The sequence below is a fragment of the Strix uralensis genome, chromosome Z (assembly GCF_047716275.1).
Source record: "Strix uralensis isolate ZFMK-TIS-50842 chromosome Z, bStrUra1, whole genome shotgun sequence".
Taxonomy (NCBI): Eukaryota; Metazoa; Chordata; class Aves; order Strigiformes; family Strigidae; genus Strix; species Strix uralensis.
Window position 1 is genome coordinate 67,575,851 of NC_134012.1, and position 18,597 is coordinate 67,594,447.

The 18,597-nt window shown below is 38.8% G+C and overlaps 1 protein-coding gene across 1 annotated transcript; it reads left to right on the top strand.

The window, feature by feature from the left end:
* Positions 1 to 599: 599 nt before the first annotated feature.
* FSD1L (fibronectin type III and SPRY domain containing 1 like) lies at positions 600 to 18,279 on the top strand. Its single transcript, XM_074856927.1, is given in 13 exon segments — positions 600 to 699; positions 4,740 to 4,841; positions 4,844 to 4,935; positions 5,269 to 5,378; positions 7,721 to 7,776; positions 7,779 to 7,845; positions 10,833 to 10,865; positions 13,839 to 13,843; positions 13,985 to 14,089; positions 15,449 to 15,697; positions 15,999 to 16,087; positions 17,819 to 17,834; positions 17,837 to 18,279. Coding segments are annotated over 13 exon segments (1,122 nt in total). The 5' UTR covers positions 600 to 602; the 3' UTR covers positions 17,938 to 18,279.
* Positions 18,280 to 18,597: the final 318 nt, after the last annotated feature.

The window sequence follows — 18,597 nt, forward strand, 5'->3', positions numbered from 1 at the left end:
AAGATCGGAGGTAGATATGAAATCAGAATATTCAGCTTGTTCACTGCTATTTAGAAATGCCTTCTGAGCAATATTTAACATGTGAAAATGCACTTTGGAGGAAATGAGTGGATCTTGTCAAGCAGAAAAGTTTTTGGACCTTTTTAAATGAAATGTTTAAGTTTCAAATTTTTAAGTACATAAAACATGATTCTGATTCTACAGTGCTTTAGATTTTTTATACTTCCTGAATTTGTGTAAAGTGATACGAGTTTTGTTTTGTCTCATCCAATTTTTTTGACTAGTAAAAGAAGTTTTAAGCTCTTCTCTAGTCACTTCTATTTATTTGCCTAGTAATATGGAACAACTGGGAGCTTGCACCATATTCTCTTTGAGACAGTCACATTTGCAAAACTTTCTATTTTGGAGTCTGTGCTAAATGGTAAACAGTTATCTATTAGAAAAATATTCTGGTCTTTGATCAGCATTTTGGCTAAAGTTTGGCATTAACAATACAGATTATCTGATTGCTGTTTTTCAAAATGGCTATAGGACTTAAACAATGCAAAATACATTTTGCTAATGCTGCTGCTTTGACTTTAGCAGTGGGTATAGCATTCCACATGTCTCTGATACCAAGGGTCAGTGGCAGTATGACTTGTGTGATGGTGGACTTTGCTCCTGAAAAGCACACCCTCCAGGCTCTGAAGTTTTTGCCAGGTAAAAACTGTATGCAGTGAGTTTAGTTTGTTACTACATGAATAACTTACTATATTTAAAACAAACAAACCAAAACCACAGTTCCTGCAGTCTAGTGAGCAAATTTTTCAGAGTACCTAAAGTGGTACTCTGAAATTGGATTGTTACACTGTAATTGGATGTCACTCTGAATACCTTGAGTATTTTGTAGTTTTATTGTTAATTTCTACATAATAGAGTATTTCAGAAAATAACATTGATCTCAGAAGTGAGAATGAGTTTTCAAGTCCCTGTTTTCTCTTGAGTTGTCAGTTCCTCTGTACTTCCTGAAGTTATGTCAAGTTTCTCAAGACTGTACCTGATCGCTTGATGCTTAGTGATGCTCTGAAGTCCTAGTCATCTGCAGTAGTGTTATGCATGGAACTGTAAGCTAACGTGTCACTTACAAGAATGGTGATAGGGTCTGAAATGCAAGAGAGAGGTAATCTACTCAAGCAGTTATATTACCATAATATAAAATATGTACTGATGCATCTATTTGTTACTGTTTGGAAATAAACTTAGGTGCAGTATACCAGTATATATCTTTCATGTCTTTTAATTCATACTGCTTTCCTATTTAAAACAATTTGCCCTTCACTGATACCAAGCATATATTGACAAGAATACTGCTGGCAGTGTTGTAAATTGTTTCATCTCTAGATCACTAATCCAAATCTGTTAAGGACTTGGCAGCATCAGTTTACATTTCTGCCCCTTTATCTGGTATGCTGCAGATGCAGTATGTGGTAGCAGGTGTCATAAATTACTAATGTTGTTCCTAGTGCTCAGATAGCAGTGTCTAGGCAGAAGTTCACCTTTTAGACTCTGAGTGGCAATCATTGCTCTGCATAAGGGAACAAGGTAGGTAGGATGATCACAGTGCATCTGTTTAACAGGAATGGGAGTGTAAAGATCTAACGGCAAGCATGAACAAAGTCTTGTAGCTAGAAGAATATCTTTAGTATGACCCTTATACATGCATTTTCCTTATGAAATACGTAGGAATTTAAATGGTTTGGGCCTTTGATTTGTAAACAGGAAAATAAACTCTCTGGGTATCAATCTTGCTTTCTTCTACTGTAGTGCCAAGCTATCAGATTACTCTGACACCAAATACTGATAACTCAAACTGTTGCAGGCAAAATTGCACTGAGCATTGGTAGACCTGCATATGTGAGGAAATACTAATGTCTTAGTGTGGGAAGCTGAAAACAGGTTTGATGTTCTAGTCATGCAGGCATTTGAACACTGCTTGCCAGACTTATGCTGAAGACTCAGTCACTACAAACACATGCAAGACTCTATCTGGAATCTTATACCATGACAAAAATAATTGGGGTAGGTAGCTAAACTTACAGGTATATGTTCTGAAATACTTGTCTTCATCTTAATTTTTCTTTTGCCTAAGAAGGGATCTTACTGATATTATTCTCAAATTATTGTTGGATGACTTTGAAATTTGATGGCAAATGAATGTGATGAACACTTGAGAATTTGTCATGGTTTAACCCTGGCATGCAGCTAAGCACCACACAGCTGCTTCCACACTCCCCCTGCCACAGTGGGATGGGAAGAGAATCCGAAGGATAGAAGTGAGAACTTGTGAGTTGAGATAAAGGCAGTTTAACAGGTACAGAAAAAGCTGTGTGCATAAGTGAATTAATTTGCTACTCACCTGGGTGGTGCAGAGGAGCCGGACAAGTGTCACTTGGCTAATGGTTGGGCTAGATGATCTTCAAGGTCTTTTCCAACCTAGATGATTCTGTGATTCCCACTGGCAGGCAGATGTTTAGCCATCTCCAGGAACGCAGGGCTCCATCATGTGTAACAGTTACTTGAGAAGACAAAATGCCATAACTCTGAAGGTCCCTTCCTTTGTTCTTCTTCCCACAGCTTTTATTGCTGAGCACAGGGCCATACGGTATGGGATATCCCTTTAGTCAGCTGGGGTCAGCTGTCCTGGCTGCGTCCCCTCCCCACTTGTTGTGCACCCCCCAGCCTGCTTGCTGGTAGGGCAGAGTGAGAAGCAGAAAAAGAATTGATACTGCTCAGCTAAAACCCCTGTGTCAATGAAAGTGTTTTCATCACAAATCCAAGGCATAGCACTGTACAAGCCTCTATGAAGAAACATAACTGTGACCCAGCCAAACCCTGTACAGACTTGAATACTTTTGCTTTCAGTCTCTTCTGTGCTGTTTACTTGTTCTCAAGTATTTTAAACCTATGCCACAAGTTTCAGTGTAATTCCTGCTTGGCTTAAACTGCAGGGATGTGAGGAGTAAAAGGGTGCATTTCAGTAGTGATAGTTTTAAATATTTGAACAGATCATGAAGGGAAAGTGTGGGAAGGTGTGAGTAGTGTGCATAAAGCAAACTAGGCCTTCTGCTTCTAACAGACCTGCCATAGCTAGGTGTTTGTGCTTAGATGTTAACATTACATGTCTTTAAATGACTCAACCATAATTGTGAAGCTGATTGCCATCAGCCGTTGTGGAGGGGAATCGTGGCTAACAGTGTGTTCAAGAAATAGTCATTTGAACTGCATAGAGGCAACCTGTATGTAATTAGGACTTGATTGGTCACTGGGACATAACTACAGAGAACAACACAGTCAAGGGTTTGAGTGTTATGAAAATGGATGATTTTTGACAAAATCTGCAGGTCTATCAGATCCACAGATGCATCAGTATTGTACTTTTATGATGTTCCTTCTTGATACATTGACTTGCAGGCCACTTTTATATCTATTTCAAGCTATTGTAAAGGCTGAAACGAAGCTTTTGCAGATCCTTCCTCCAAAACCTGCAGACAATAAAACATCTTTTTCACTTCCTCCAGCAACAGTCTTCCCTGAATGTACTTTGGACACTATGAAGGCACTGGAAAAACATTTTCCAGTGACTTAAGTGCTCTTTGATTTCATGGAGATAGACTTCTGTTGTCTATAAACAAAACTTCAGTCTTTTCTTTAGTGAACCCCAGGAATTCTTTCCCCTTCTTTCAAGACAAAGGATGAAAAGGAAAGAGAACTAGGTAACTGCTGACTGGCTAGTGGAAACTATTACACTGTTAGTTGTCTGTAGTGGTGGAAGTAAACAAGTGATACTGTTTAAGGGTTGCAGCTGTACTTACGTTCCAGAGACTCAAATAAAAGCTTGCTGCTTAATATTCTTCCTGTGTAGTATTATTCTAAATTGTAGGTTCATAATTATAAGTCAACTCTCCTCTAGCATGTCCTTCTTACTACTTACAGAAGGGGATCAGCCCAACTTACTGACAACACAAACATCTGGAAAATGTGATGCAAATGTTCACTCTAGAGCTAATGCGGATTTCTTGTTTTGTAAAATGCATGTTGTGTGAGCCAACACAGGCAGGATGCAGGAACAACCACATAACCACAGACAAAATGCAAGGAGTAAATTTCTTCTCATTACCTTGTGACCCCGGGCCATCTCCACAGCAGCATCAAGGCAGAGGCATGCAAGTGGGGACCTAGGCATCATGGAGTGTGGTCCTTGCTAGCCAGAAAGGAGAAGAAAAAAGATCTTGAACCTGCTGCTTTTGCCTGTGTATCAGGGATTTTTGCAGGCATAGTTTTCCACTGTGCTTTGATCTTTCCCACAGCAGGGCAGGAACCTCAAGCATGTTTGATAAGGTGCCTCTGAGTCTATCACAGGTCTGTGTTATCTAAATGTAGATGTTCTATCTGTCAAGCACACAAAACTAAACAACAATTAATATGATACATGTGGCTTTTTGACACCCCAGCTGCAAATCACTTGAGCGTGTTTACAATCCTCTTTGTCAATCTTGTGTTATATTCCCACACATGTTAAGTGAAAGTGATATGCCTAGTCTTCAATCATGCTTTCCTAATGGGCTAGATCCTCTAGAAGGAATCAGTGTTATTGGGCCAAGGGCAACTTCTGAACTTCTGGATTTAGAATCCAAGGAGAACAAATTGATATTCAGTTCATTCTCTTCTTTAAACTGATCTGTGTATTTGTCTTTCTGCAGTCCCTAAAGCTCCAGAGATAGATGTCGGAACATGTCTGGTTGCTGATAACTTCATAAGAGTATTGTGGAGAATGCCTGAAGGTGACAGCAGAATTGATCACTTTTACTGGAATATATAAAAAACAACTTTGAAGGGCTTCCTCAAGTAAGAGATGAACATAATTGGGAACTGATAGACTCTATTGAAACTACTGAGATGCATTGTCAGGTGAAGGTTTTTTATACTCCAAACCCAAGAATATTAATATAACTCTTTATGCTTGGAAGTTTTGCCATATACCCATTTTCTTGTATGTAATGAAGCTTCCGTTGTTTCACATTAGTCTTGGGGTGCTTTGTGCAATAATGGCTCTGCCTTTTATTTTGACTTTGAGGTTTTTTTTAAAAAAAAATCATGTGTTAAATGAAGCTCACACTGATATTTAAGCTTGTTTTTTGCAGATTGAGATAAATGGAAGACAGCTACATGGAACAGATATTAGTCTTGTAAAAATGGTCAGTAATTAGCATCAATTCAAGTTTTCTAAACATTCCCTTTTTAGGTCTGAAATTTGATTCAAACTACATGAACTTTAGAGTATGCGCTTGCAACAAAGCTGCAGCAGGGGATTACTCTGATCCCATGACTCTAGAAACCAAAGATAAAATTTGAAAGATTCTAACCTTAGAGGTAGTGAAAACCCTACACTTACTGTGTTACCATAAAGGCTGGCAGAAGAATTCTCTAAGACTCATTTTGGAGTTTTAGAAAGCAGCCATTCTTTATTGCAGTGCTGGGCACACACGCTAACAGCTTCGCAAAGGTGAGCATGCCCCCATATCTATAAGTGGCAGCTAATATACAGTGGGATTATACATATTAATAATTTTTCTGAGAAATGAGTTACATATGCATTAGATTTCCTGGAACTAATTACAATATCTGCATCCTAATTACGCATGTGCTTTCCTGCTGGGTGGTGGTCTCAAGGGGTCCCTGGTGGTTGTTGGTAGTCTTCCTCACCGTTTCTGCTGGTTGATCTCAGTGCTCACGCATGCTCACAAAGGTCTGTTTAGGAGGTGTCGTACAGCTGTGTTGTATCTTGAGCTGGTTTGTTGTAATTCATCCCGACCTTGTTCCTGTTATCTTCAAGAATAGGCCCCAACTGTCTTATTTATTACTGTCTTATCTTCAAACCTCTTTCTTCTTCACAGAAGCACCAACCTTCAGCTGCACATTCCAGAAGCTACATTGACATTGACCTACTTCATTCTCAAAAAAATATTTAGCAAGACGAAGAGGGGAAAAAAAATTGTTAGCAAGACGTTTTGGCTTACAACTGTTCTGCCTTCCTGTATGAACTTGTATGTTAAGTCTGCTTCTGCATGAGCACTTCCGAAACCTGTGTCTTAAGTGAAAAGGAAAACAACCATTTCTGTAAAGGATTAAGAAGCTTATTGGCACAAAGCTGGTCTTTTAGCATTCAGACACTAAAAATGAGATAGTGACGTAACTTTGTCGAACAGAGCTTGACATTAGTTGCTTTGAACTGTGATTGACAGTATTATGTGCTGCCAACATATAGCAAGAGAAGATGGACATTGTGGCTGACCACTGGTAGGACTCTTAGGGCAACTAAATGGTGTAGTTCCTGGTTATTGGTACTTGGCATGTGGCAGGTAATGGCTTTCTGTAAATAGGTGCTGAAAAGGATTTTTTTTACTTTGTAGCTGTAGGTCCTAACCACTGTCAATATTCAAATAACAGGCAGCCCCAAATTGCTGAAGTTATCAAGTCATTGTGTTAGAGACCAGTTGGTCTGAGCATGGTAGCTTCCTAACATCATTTCGTAGATAAATTAGCAGAAAAATTTCTTGAAAGTGATGTTTTGTGACAGAACACAAATCTTAACTATCATGGTAGAGATAATGATCCTGAGGCTTTAATTATAGCCAGGCTTGTAGTGTAAAGGGCAAAATGACTGATATGGACTGGATAATTAAAATATAAATTCTGTTACTTGTGTATAATACCTCATAAAAACAAAGCTATATGCAATTTAAATGAGTTGATGGGCATTCTGGTAACTTTTCTGAAACAATTTTGATACCCTTAAGCAGCATTGTCAGATATATAGTATCCATTTAATAGCCACTTACATTCCTTACTCCAGTGCCAGAAAAATAATTCTGATTTTGATTGTTCAGACAGTTATCATGCTTCCCATACTATTTTCATTATTTCTGTGTGGACATTTAGTTCACTTTCTTTAATAATCAGCCCATAGAAACTCAGTATCCTTGTCCACATGCTTACCTTACTGTTTTTCAGACTTGTGTACTGTTGAGCTCTAAACTCTTAATCTCAAGTATACTTTCTTTCAGAATCGGACTATAACATCTGATGGTATTAGGACAGTTACAGAATAGTCTGTAAATAAACATCTTTAGGGAACTTGGCATGTTGTATTAGTTTTGTTTTCTTGGATGACAGACTTGGCTGCAACAAATACCAAGTCTCTTCTAGCTGCATGCATCCTCTACTGTTCTTGTATCTGCAGCTGACTTCACAGTTCAGCTCTGTCTGCCTGTATGTGCTACCCTGTCAATTCAGTATTCTCCAAGATGCAGTCCTTATTAGTCATAAACACCTTGTTGAAGAATCAGTGCTGCAGAGCATGGAAAATAAGCATACATTTTTAAATCATTCATGATTTTAAGAATCTAGGGAGTCAGATGTAACCAGCAGAAGTCACTAGCTGAATTTAATTGCTGATACTGCAGCATTATAAAGGTGAAAAATCTTACTTTGATGTAACCTATGCAGTGAAGGTAGATAGTTGGGCTTTATTTAAAGGGCATCAGACAAAAAAGCTGATCTTTCTATTAAGTTGAACAGTGCTCTGATACAATTTTGCTACTGGTTCTATAATTTTCTATGAATAGGCACTGTTGGGAGAGAGCATTATACCATTTTAACTGTTTTGCATTTTGCCTTGACCAGCATTTGTGTTCAGTTTGGACACTACTTCAGCTCATGCAAACTTGAAAGTTGAAGGTATGTTGAGTGGGATCCTACTGGAGGCAGAGGCCAAGAAAAAATAAAAGGGGAGGAAAATAAAAGCAGGTAAGAACTCTGTTTTGTAAATGTTTATGTTGTCTGGTATGTCTCATCTGGCAGCTAAAGGAAGAGGGCAGAGGGAAATTAAAGCACTTGAGTACAGTGGGACATCAAAGAATTTTCATTCAGAAATCTTTCTCTGGAAGAAATTTTAATTTTCTATTTCCCTTCTGCTGTCACACAGATGCAGAGGCTATTTATGGAAGCTATTAAAAATGTGTCTTAACCATTAACAGATTTAATTCTTTTAAAAATACATTTGTTGGGGTATCATTCAAGGTACTGAAATGACTTGTAGATGTGGTGGGTTGACCTTGGCTAGCCACCAAGTGCCCACCAAGCTGCTCTACTTCTTCCCCTCCTCAACTGGACAGTGGGAGAGAAAACATGGTGAAAGACTCATGGGTCAAGATAAGGACAGGAAGATCACTCTGCAATTACTGTCACAGGCAAACAGACTTGAGTTGGGGAAATGTAAATTAATTTATTGACCATCAAAAGTCAGAGTAGGATAATGAGAAATAAGAACAAATCTTAAAATACCTTCACCCCACCCCTCCTTTCTTACCAAGCTCCACTTCACTTCTGACTTCTCTACCTTCTCCCACTGAGCAGCGCAGGAGGACAGGGAATGAGAGACGCAGCAAGTTCATCATGCATTGTCTCTGCTGCTCCTTTCTCCTCACAGTCTTCCTGTGCTCCAGTGTGGAGTCCCACCCAAGAGAGGCAGTCCTTCATGAACTGCTCCAATATGGGCCCTTCCCATGGACTGCAGTCCTTCACAAGCTGCTCCAGTGTAGGCTGCAGGGTGGCTATATTCTCACTTGTCTCTCCCAGCTGCTTTTGCACAGCAGTTTTTACCCTTTCTTAATCACCATCACTGATTGGTTTAGCTTTGGCCAGCAGTGGTGCGTTGTGGAATTGGCTGGCACTGGCTCCGTCTGACATCGGGACAGCTTCTGGAATCTTCTCACAGAAGCCAACCCTGCAGCCCCCCTGCTTCCAAAACCTTGCCACGTAAACCCAATACAGTAGATGAGGTAAAAGTCAGCAAGCAAGCGGTGTAATTCTATGTTTAGTAGTGTTGCAGGTCAGTACTGGTGAATAGACAGCTTTTCTACTATAAGAAATAAGGAAAAGCTGGCTGCTTTGACCTTATGTAAAAGCTAAGGTTAAATTGGTACTACAGGTGGTGTTTGAATTTGTTGTCTTATAATGTTTATTGATGAGGAAAAGGTACTAATAAAACAAACCAGATAGCAAAAGATAATGGGTAAAGGAACATAACTCTTATAAAAGTGGCAGCCCTGAATATTATTTAGCAACAATTTTCATCTAGGAAAAGTACTTAAGTAACTTTAGCAGAATTCTTGGTAGATTGTTGAATGTTAGGCACTTAGATGTGTGTTATTCAGAATCACTGAATAAATAAGGTTGGAAGAACATCACTAGATCAGTCTGCTCTGGCTGGGCATTGAATGTATCTGCCATGGTTTGAACTTGGCTGGCTGCCAAACACCATGCTGCCAGTCGCTTACCCTTTTCCCTACCTGGGAAAATAGAGGGGGGATAAAAAGTAAAAAAAAAAAAAACAAACAACTCGTAGGTCGAAATAAAAAACAGTTTAGGGATTGTAATGTAGCAGAACAATAACGGAAAGTCCAAATGGGTAACGCACAATGTGGTTGCTCACCACCGCCAACCGATACCCAGCCCACCCCCCAGCAGTGATCCCAACAGAATGAAGATCCCGCCACACCAAACAGAAGTGACAAAGAAAACCCACCTCCTTTAGCATCACACGATATGGAATATTCCAGTAGCCAATTCGGACCTGCACTCTGGCTGTGCCCCCTCCCAGCTGAAAGAAAGTTAACTCCATCCTGGCTGAAATCTGGGTAGGGCACTCCGGCTATGCTTTCTCCCAGCTCAAGAAAATTAATTCTATCCCAGCCAAAACCAGGCAAAGATGAAGAATGTGTTAACTCGCTGGGCCTCTATTCCAGGCCACTTTAATGGGAGGGGAGGAATATCCTGCTATCTGACTGGAATTTCCTGTGGTGCAATGAGTCCCAGGTGCCTCTCAGCTATCGGTGTGTGCCCCTCTGAGACAAGCCTGGCTTGATCTTCTCTGTACCTTCCTGTTACGTCATTAAGGAGAGAAATTGGGTCTTGTCTTCCTGAGGCTGAGCAAACCCAGTTGTCGTTCTGTGCTCCAGACTCAATTGTGTTGTTGGACCTCCACTGGACTTGCTCTAGTACGTCAGTGTGTAGTCCTGAGGAGCTCAGACCTGGACACAGGACTTCAGACTCAGTCTGACAAATGCCAAATCAAGAGGGAACAGCTGCTTGCCTTGGCGTCCTTGTTGCTGTCTTGCTGCTACAGCACAGGATACGGTTGACCACCTCTGCTACAAGGGCACACCACAGTGTTGTCAGCTCCTGTTGTCCACCAAGGCTCCCAGCTGCTTTTCTGTAGAATTGCTCTTCACCCATCTATCTCCCAGTCTGCCCTATTGTGTGTTCTTTCATCTGGAGAACACTGTTCTCTCATGTTCTTTCTCTTCATTCATGTTCATTCTTCTTTCATGTTCATTCTCTTCATTGTTCTCTCATCTGGAGAACACTATCCATAGTTGTGACCCTGGTTTTCAACTGGTTCTGTACACAGCTTATGACTTACTACCCCATCTATATCTCTTGAAGTAGGAATGGGTCAAAAGCCTTGCTAAATCAAGGTGTGAACAGTGTCCATTGTTTTTGCCTTGTCCACAGAGCTGGCTACTTCTTCCTCAGAGGCAATCAATTGACTTTCAACATGGGCTTTTTGGTATAAAGAGCACTGCTTGGGATAATTTATGAACAAATACCTTCCCTATAGGCATATACTGCCAGAAGCATGGTAGAGCAGATTTTAGTGGCATCTTAAGAATGTAGATAATTTACTGTAGTAATAGAACAGTTGTTTAATGACTATTTATTTCTGTTGACAGTGACCAGAATCCTCTGCTGAAGAGCAATAGAAGGTAATAATATACCTCTTATTCCTAGGATCTAGCACCTAGTTTTGTTGGGAGTGTGTGCTACATTCCTTTCCTTGATGTAGTGAGAAAAAAATCTAATAGCCTTTATCAGTAACAATACACATATGCTTTTAAAAATTCTTTTGAAGTTCAATTTGGATTCATAGAGATTATATATATATTTTTCCATTGACTGGAAAACAGTCTTCCTGGAATGATGTCTTAGTGTGTGGGAGACCTGAATTGCAATGGTTGAAGAGCATTGTGTATTCTAGTGTTGATACAAAGATCCCTGTTATTTACAGATACATTGATGCTTACTTAACCTTCTGGCACATGGTGGCAGACTAGATTTTTTTACAAATGCAGTGAAGAGCTCCCTTCTGAGAACTTTAAAATAATTTTTTTCGTTCTTATTTTTGAGTCTGAAAACCTTTTTGCTTCTCAACTTGTGGTAGACTTCAGAGGAAAAGAAATGAGTATTTTTACACTTTCAAAGAGGATGAGGTTTAGCCTGATGGCATGTGTAAAAAGCTTCATGGCAGTTCTACTTCCGGAACCAATTGTTCAAATGAGAGAGCCTCTTTTTTCATATGTAAAGGCAGCTAAAATATCCTCCTATTCCTTGGGCAAAAGAGAATACATATTGCTTAGAATATCTTTTATTTGCTGAAATGGATAAGGAAACTGAGATTAACTGCAGTGCTGTAGGCAACAATCCTAACCATAAGACAAGAATATCTGACCACTGACTAGTGGAAGAAATGCATCAGTTACTATGCTAGCTAATGAAGACTGTGTTGCATTGGAAAATGGGCACCAAACTGACTTTCTGCTATAAAATTTCCTGCCTTTCCCTATTGGAAGGGAGACTTCAGCACTGGAGAAAAAAAACCCAACACCTTTTTTCAAAGTGTAATGCCAAATGTTTAATGTCATTGCCTGAACTGTTAAAGGCTGTTAGATTTTGAGTGGACAAAGCACATGCAGCAGCCACTTACAGAAGACTTGTACAAAATAAATGATATTGAGGACCTTTTAATGTATTCCTAACTTGGAGAAAATACTAGCAAAGCACCTGCATTTTTCTTATGGCAATTCTCTAAATGGCCACCTTGCTTTCTGCATAAATCATACTGAATCTAACAGAAAAATTTCAGCAGCTTTTGTTGGAAGCATGAGTGAATGATCTCTGATGTGTTTGAAGTAGGATGGAATCTGCAAAGAGCGATGGATTCCCCTCAAATTATGCTTCTTGGCTTTGCAATCACTTGTTGCCTTTTTCTTTGGTAAATAAACTACAGCTTCCTTCATGTTAACAAAATTCAAAAGCAGCTGCGGTGCACCTGTACAATATGCACTTACCCCCTTCGTGTAACTCTTGCAAGCAATTTAGAAGCTTAGCTGTCTTCTGATCAGTACTGGCACATTTATATGCTAAATAGTGATGCTAAAGTAGACAACCTTTTAATCAATGATTTCTTGTAGACTTCTGTAACTGGAATAAAACAAACTTATTCATGAAGATGAACCAGAGATTCTAGCATATTTATGTATGACAGCTTATACCACTTTGCTTTTGATTCCCATGTGACTTTATTTTAATGAAGGTATTGGGCAAAAGGGACATTTTCTAACCCTTTATGAAATAGTATTTAAGAACAATTCCAGAAAACTTGAAATCAGTGTTGAATGGATTGGAAAGGAAACAAGCTGAACTTCACTGTTACTAGTGGACATTTAAATAGCAATTAGCTTTATTAAATTGTAGCTGAAGGAAAAGTGGGAGAGAAAACTTTCTTTTGTGTGTGGTAACTCTTTTAAGGCTAATGCATGATAGACTACTGAGGATGAGGATTGGAAAATGACTATGTACATGGGTATTGCAGAGACATTTGTACTTTTCAAATTTTTTTTGTCAGTGAAATTAAACTGTGAACTTTATAGCTATTTCTGAGAAGTTAAAATTCTTTGCTACTGATTGCTTTTAAAATAATAACCAGACATGACTCCCTGGCTACTGAGGTTTAATATTCACTGTAATTTGCAAATAGCCCTCATTTTGTTTAATGCTTAAATTCCTGGGAATCATTTTTGAGGGCATCACCAAGGTAAAATAAAATGTTTGAAAACCTCATTAGGTTCAAATTATTTTATGCAACTGATTGCTCATTAGAATATTCTCCAGAGAGAAGTGTGTCTTCATTTATTTTGCCGTTGCTTCCTGAGAATGCTTTTGAAAATATGGTTAGAAAATTTTAAGTCTTTCTTGATTGGGATTAGACTCTTAAAATTTATAATTACTCTTGAGGAGTTGCTGTGTGCTTCTCAGCACAATGTGTTGACACAATTTTCTTTTCTGTAGTCTTTGATAGAGTTAATATATTCAAATAATCCCCACTCTTCAGTATACTTTTGGTGTTTGATTTTTTTTTGGGGGGGGGGAACATTGTGATGCATGCATTAAACTCATCTTTTTTAATATAAACTGTGTTTAGATTTGACACTCTTGGGTTTTGTATCATCTTCAGTGTGTGCATTTTGAAATAAAATCACAGTTTTATTCCTTTCATTCATCGATGGGTTATACTTTTTCCTGGGATTTCAACCATTGCTTGTACAAGGCAAACATGTGCTGAAAACCTTACCTTTAACACAACTGATATTATTTTCCCATTCACTGATATTTAAATTCCAGTGAAAATTAGGCATTTTGGCATTGAATATCAGCAGTGTATTCATACTTATCTGAATGTTGTACCTGATCTACCAGACTTACTGGAAGTTTTATGCAGAAGACCAGAAATATGAATTCTCTAAGGTTCTGTGTAGTACAGGTGAAACTGTTTTATACAGGCATTCATTCAATCCATATGCCACACATGTGCTTCTTCTCCTCTTTCTTTTCTCACTACCTCTGAACTTGTTTGTTGCAATGTCTTGTATTTTTTCTGGTTATCATCTCTTCTCTTTCAGTTCTTGTGGGTGCATACTGTTAGAAGTATTAAGTGACCGAACTAACATGTCATTTCAATAGCTTATGTATCTTTATTGCACCCTAATTGACTTGTGAAAACTTGTTTGAGTGTGCATTTCTGTAATTGCATCCAAATCTCAAACAGTTCATTTCTTAGGAATGGTGCAGTCTCCAGAGAAGACCTCTCTTAGCACAAAATTCTCACTGAGGGGCAGAAGATCTTTTATTGATGAATCATACACAGCGTTGGGTAAGGTGAACTTCTTACTTCTGTTAGAGGTGCAATGCTGTGGAAGGGCAGATTGAGTAAGAATTTGAAGGAAAATTTGTGATTGTTCAAGTCTGTGTACTTGATGCTGTCCTTCTGTTGCATTTAAGGTAATGAATTAATTTGGCAAGAGATGAATCCCCTTGCGTTCTAGCCGGTCCTCAGAGATTAGAGGAGCTAGGGGTAGCTGGACTTATCTCTTAATAGGTATGCCAGGTATGGCTGTAACTATAGGCCTGACACCAGATGCGCAAACTGCCCATATGCTGAAGGTCCGGTTGCATTCAAGAGAAGCAGTCGGGTTCACAAATAGTCGGTTTATTCTTATGCAACATCTACAGATTCTTTGAGACTGACTAGGATAAATGCACAGACTGCAGGTTGGCTATATAGCACTGCACACAAAAACCCCCGATTGAATCACACATGCTTAATTCCCGGGTAATCACTTGGCGTAGCCAACAGCCCAAATCTTACCAAAAGGTGTCCCTTCCGGGGGGGGGGGGGGGGGGCGGGGGGCGGTGAGGAGCACAAACCCATCGATCTGTCCCTCCAATTTGGTATCAGATTATCGTCTCTGAGTCAGATACAAACTCACAGTAGTATTTATCTAAGTATGTATGTGTGAGTGGGTGGGACTGTGGTCAAGCCATTGTTTCTTGAGTAACGACACAGCAAGGTGTGTGTGCACGGTGTGCGCTGTTTTTGTGGGAGAAGAGGAAGAATGAGAGACAAGGTCCGCAGAGCAAAACAGTCCTTGAGAGAAGTGGAAGAGCAGGAGATAAATCTGCATAGTCCTGTCAAATATCCCTTGAGAAAAGTGGAAGAACTGGACGGCGCAGCCTCCACCTCGCTTCACATTCCTCCTTGGTGCCATGGCAACACAAATCACTGGATCTCCATCCTGTCCTGTGTTTGTTCTGGGCACCATGTGTTAAGGAAATGTGTGGGTTTTTTGCAGATTTTTCACTGTTTTGCTCTTCCCACACTTCCAACACCTTCACAGTGGTGGTTTTCCCTATGTAACACCAGAATTTTGTGCTGCAGCAAGTGTCCTCAAGTGTTGAAGCTCTTTATTACAAAGCTCTTAGTGACTGACATTCACTGCTATTAAATGTGAATTAATGTTAAGTGTATCTTGTCTCAATGAGTGTAAGTAAAAACTGTCTCAGTATTCTATTTTATATTTACATTCTATTTTCTTGTACATTAATTTTTTTGTTCCTTATAGCTCAGATGTTTGCGTTTTGAAGCCTTCACCTTAAAATAAAACAGAAGGCATCACTGGTGCCTATAAGTAAGCAAGCATTGTTGTGGCAACTACATGTATTTTTCTGGTAGGAGACCCTGCTGTTTGAAGTGGACAGCTTTACTGTGAAGTGAGAGCCCAGGACTGCAAATGCTACAGTGTGGGAGTAACATACGGAAAACTGGGGAAATTTGATCATCTGGGAAAGACTAAGTCAAGCTGGTGCATCTGTATCAATAACTGGCTGCAAACCACATTATCAGCAAAACATAATAATAAAACCAAGACTCTAGGTATCCCTGCTCCAGACAGAATAGGTGCATACTGTGATTTTGATCAAGGTAAATTACAATCTTTAGCTAAAAGCTTAGTTAGCTATCTGTTTCAAGTTGAAGCAGTACAAGGCTAAAGTATTATGTTACTTCCAGACTGATATAGTCCCTTATGAAAATAAGGCCTAGAGCTTGTAGTATCAAATGACCTGGGTTCATCTATGTGACAGAGCTACTGAGAATTTTTCAGTCATGTGGACTGTATTTAGTGTGTTCTGGAAGCCTCTCCCTGAAAAGAATCAATTTTACAAAAAGTTAAACAGCAGTAACATGTAAACATGTATTTCAACTTGTTTTCTGCCTCTCTTAGGTCACCTTGCATTTTATAATGCGGACTCAAAGCAGCTGTTACACACGTTCAGAGCAAAGTTTACCCAACCATTATTACCAGGCTTCATGGTCAGTATCTATAAAATTTTGTTCCTTTTCTAGCACTGAATTCAGCTTACTGAAGACTTAATTACTAATAACTGTAAAAAATGATTAACTCTTTTCTTTTTTATTTCATTTGTCACTTATAATAGAACTCCAATATGAGAACTCTGTACCTGGATGACTCAGCTATGTAAATAAAAGTAATTAAATTTTTGTAGGGTAAACTAATAGTACATTCCGGTAGCTGACAAGCCTGCTACAATAACTGACCTGAACTAATGCAGATAGCAGACCAAGATGCTGTGAGCTGTCATGAGTCATAGCAACACCAGATGCTTCCCTCTGAGATAAAAGACCAGCTTTTGAATCTTTAAAATCTCAGTGGGATTTTCTTGCCAGTCATTTCACTGGTCTGCATAACTTTTTTGTGGCTCTAAACCAATAAGTGAAAACCTGCTGCAATTCTAAAGAGTCAAACCTTGCAGAAAATGCACAGGAAAAGGATTTCTTACTCCATATTGGTTTTCCTCTAATGGTTTAAGTAATTTGTTTAAGTAACTAAATTTGGAGGCCTCAGCTGTGTTATAAGGTGCCATCAAGTGCATCATACTTTGGGAGCAGAGTATAGGTCTGGGAAAACTTAGGAATCTGGAGGAAGCTAGCATGCTAGTTCATACTAACAACTTAGCTGCCTAGGCACTGATTTCTAGCCTCTTGTAATTTGGCCCATAGCAAACACAGCATGGTAATTTTAATGTGTGATTAGGCCAATTAATAAAGTTGTTCTTATTTTGGGCATGGAGTCGGAATGGAAAAGTAGTAACTTGCCTAGCCAGCCTTATGTCTAGCATTGCCAAACACCTGATTTTTCACTTGTATCAGACAGAATTCCTACCACAATTTCTACTGTTGGCTAGATGTACTGACAACAGGAGTCTAGATTTTTTAACAGCTATTTATTTGGAGGTGACTAAGCAAGTTGCCTTACTGATCTTCTTCAACATATGGGGAACAGAATAGCTTCAGAACTGTTGGGATATACGTGTAGGTTATCCCCTTAGCATTTCTAAGGCTGACTCATTAAGTCAGTTCCTAAGGCATCCAAGGAAACATTTGCTTATATCTCATCTCATACAGCCCCTAGTACTTAGTGAGAGCAGTGTTACAGACATCATTTGGGTTAGCCTGAATAGTTAAAATAAAAATTACAAGTTAATTACAACTCTCAAATTTATTCATAAACATGAAGATACATTCTTTTATGTAACTCAGTTGTAGAACAGAGGTCACTGTCACTTCTGACTCTGAAGTTTCTCAAGACTTAGTTTTTTTCTGCTATGTTTACACTGACATAATTCTGCCATGTCATACTAAAACTAAGCACTGCTTTCAGACACTGGAGCACAGTGAGAGTATTGCTTTTCACTGTCATTCTAAGTACTTGCTGCTAGCACATCAGGCTTCAAAGAACTTTTCTTAATAGGAGCAAGTCTTTTAGTATTAGATCTATCTTGGTTATAAACTTAGAGTCATAAAGCATAGTATGTGAAGCATCTTAGACTTTATGGTCATAAAAATTAGCTTCCTAGTGTGATCAGAATGTTTTACAGAGTGCTGTGACTAGAAAGCAAGAGAGAAGACAAATGCAGCTACAGGGTAAGTTTTGTGTTAGTTCCATTGTGGGACAGGAGAAGAGAGATGTAGATACTTCATAATATTCAGAATACTGACGATTTTTTTTTTTCCCTCCCTTAGGTATGGTGTGGTAGGCTTATAGGAATACTGGATTGCAGGTGCCAAGTTCTGTGGAAATGGCCCAGAAAAGTGAAAATTAATTGAGTGCTTCAGCAAGCAGTCCGAGGAATATTGCCTAGTAATGTCTATTAAACACTTCTATTGCTGATTGTTTTTCTACTATGTAGCTGCTACTTACAGAAGCTTGTGAGCATTGGATTACTCTGCTTTTGCTAGGTACTGCTGTTTAAGTCCTGAGTACTGATAATGCAAAAGTTTGGGACTAAAGTGTTAGGAACATACTGTGACTCCAGACAGAAAGGTGAGACAGAAAATTAAATTGTTGCCTATTTGAAAAATAAGTGGAGAAATCAGGAGCTGTAACTATGTACTTTTCTAATACTGTATTTATGGACTTTAATATTAATTCTGTTACTAATAATTTTCTATTAAGAGTAAAATAAAAGCCATGTTCTTAGCTCTCCTAACATGAATTACTCGATTATATACTTTACTATTACTGGACTTCCCATTAGAATTTCTGATATCATACATGCATTTCAAAAGAATATTGATTTGCTAGCCTAGCCTGGCAAAATATCACAGCAGTATGATTTCAAAAGAATATTATAAGAAGTTGTAGACCTGATATGAAGAAACAGTAAGGCCAGTCTGTGATTTTTTTCTGTTACAAACCCCGATTTCCCATGAGTAAGTAATTTAAATGGCATGTTTGGAGTTCAGCTCCCATTTATCACAAATTACAGAAAATGTAAAAATGTAAAGATATTTAAAAACAT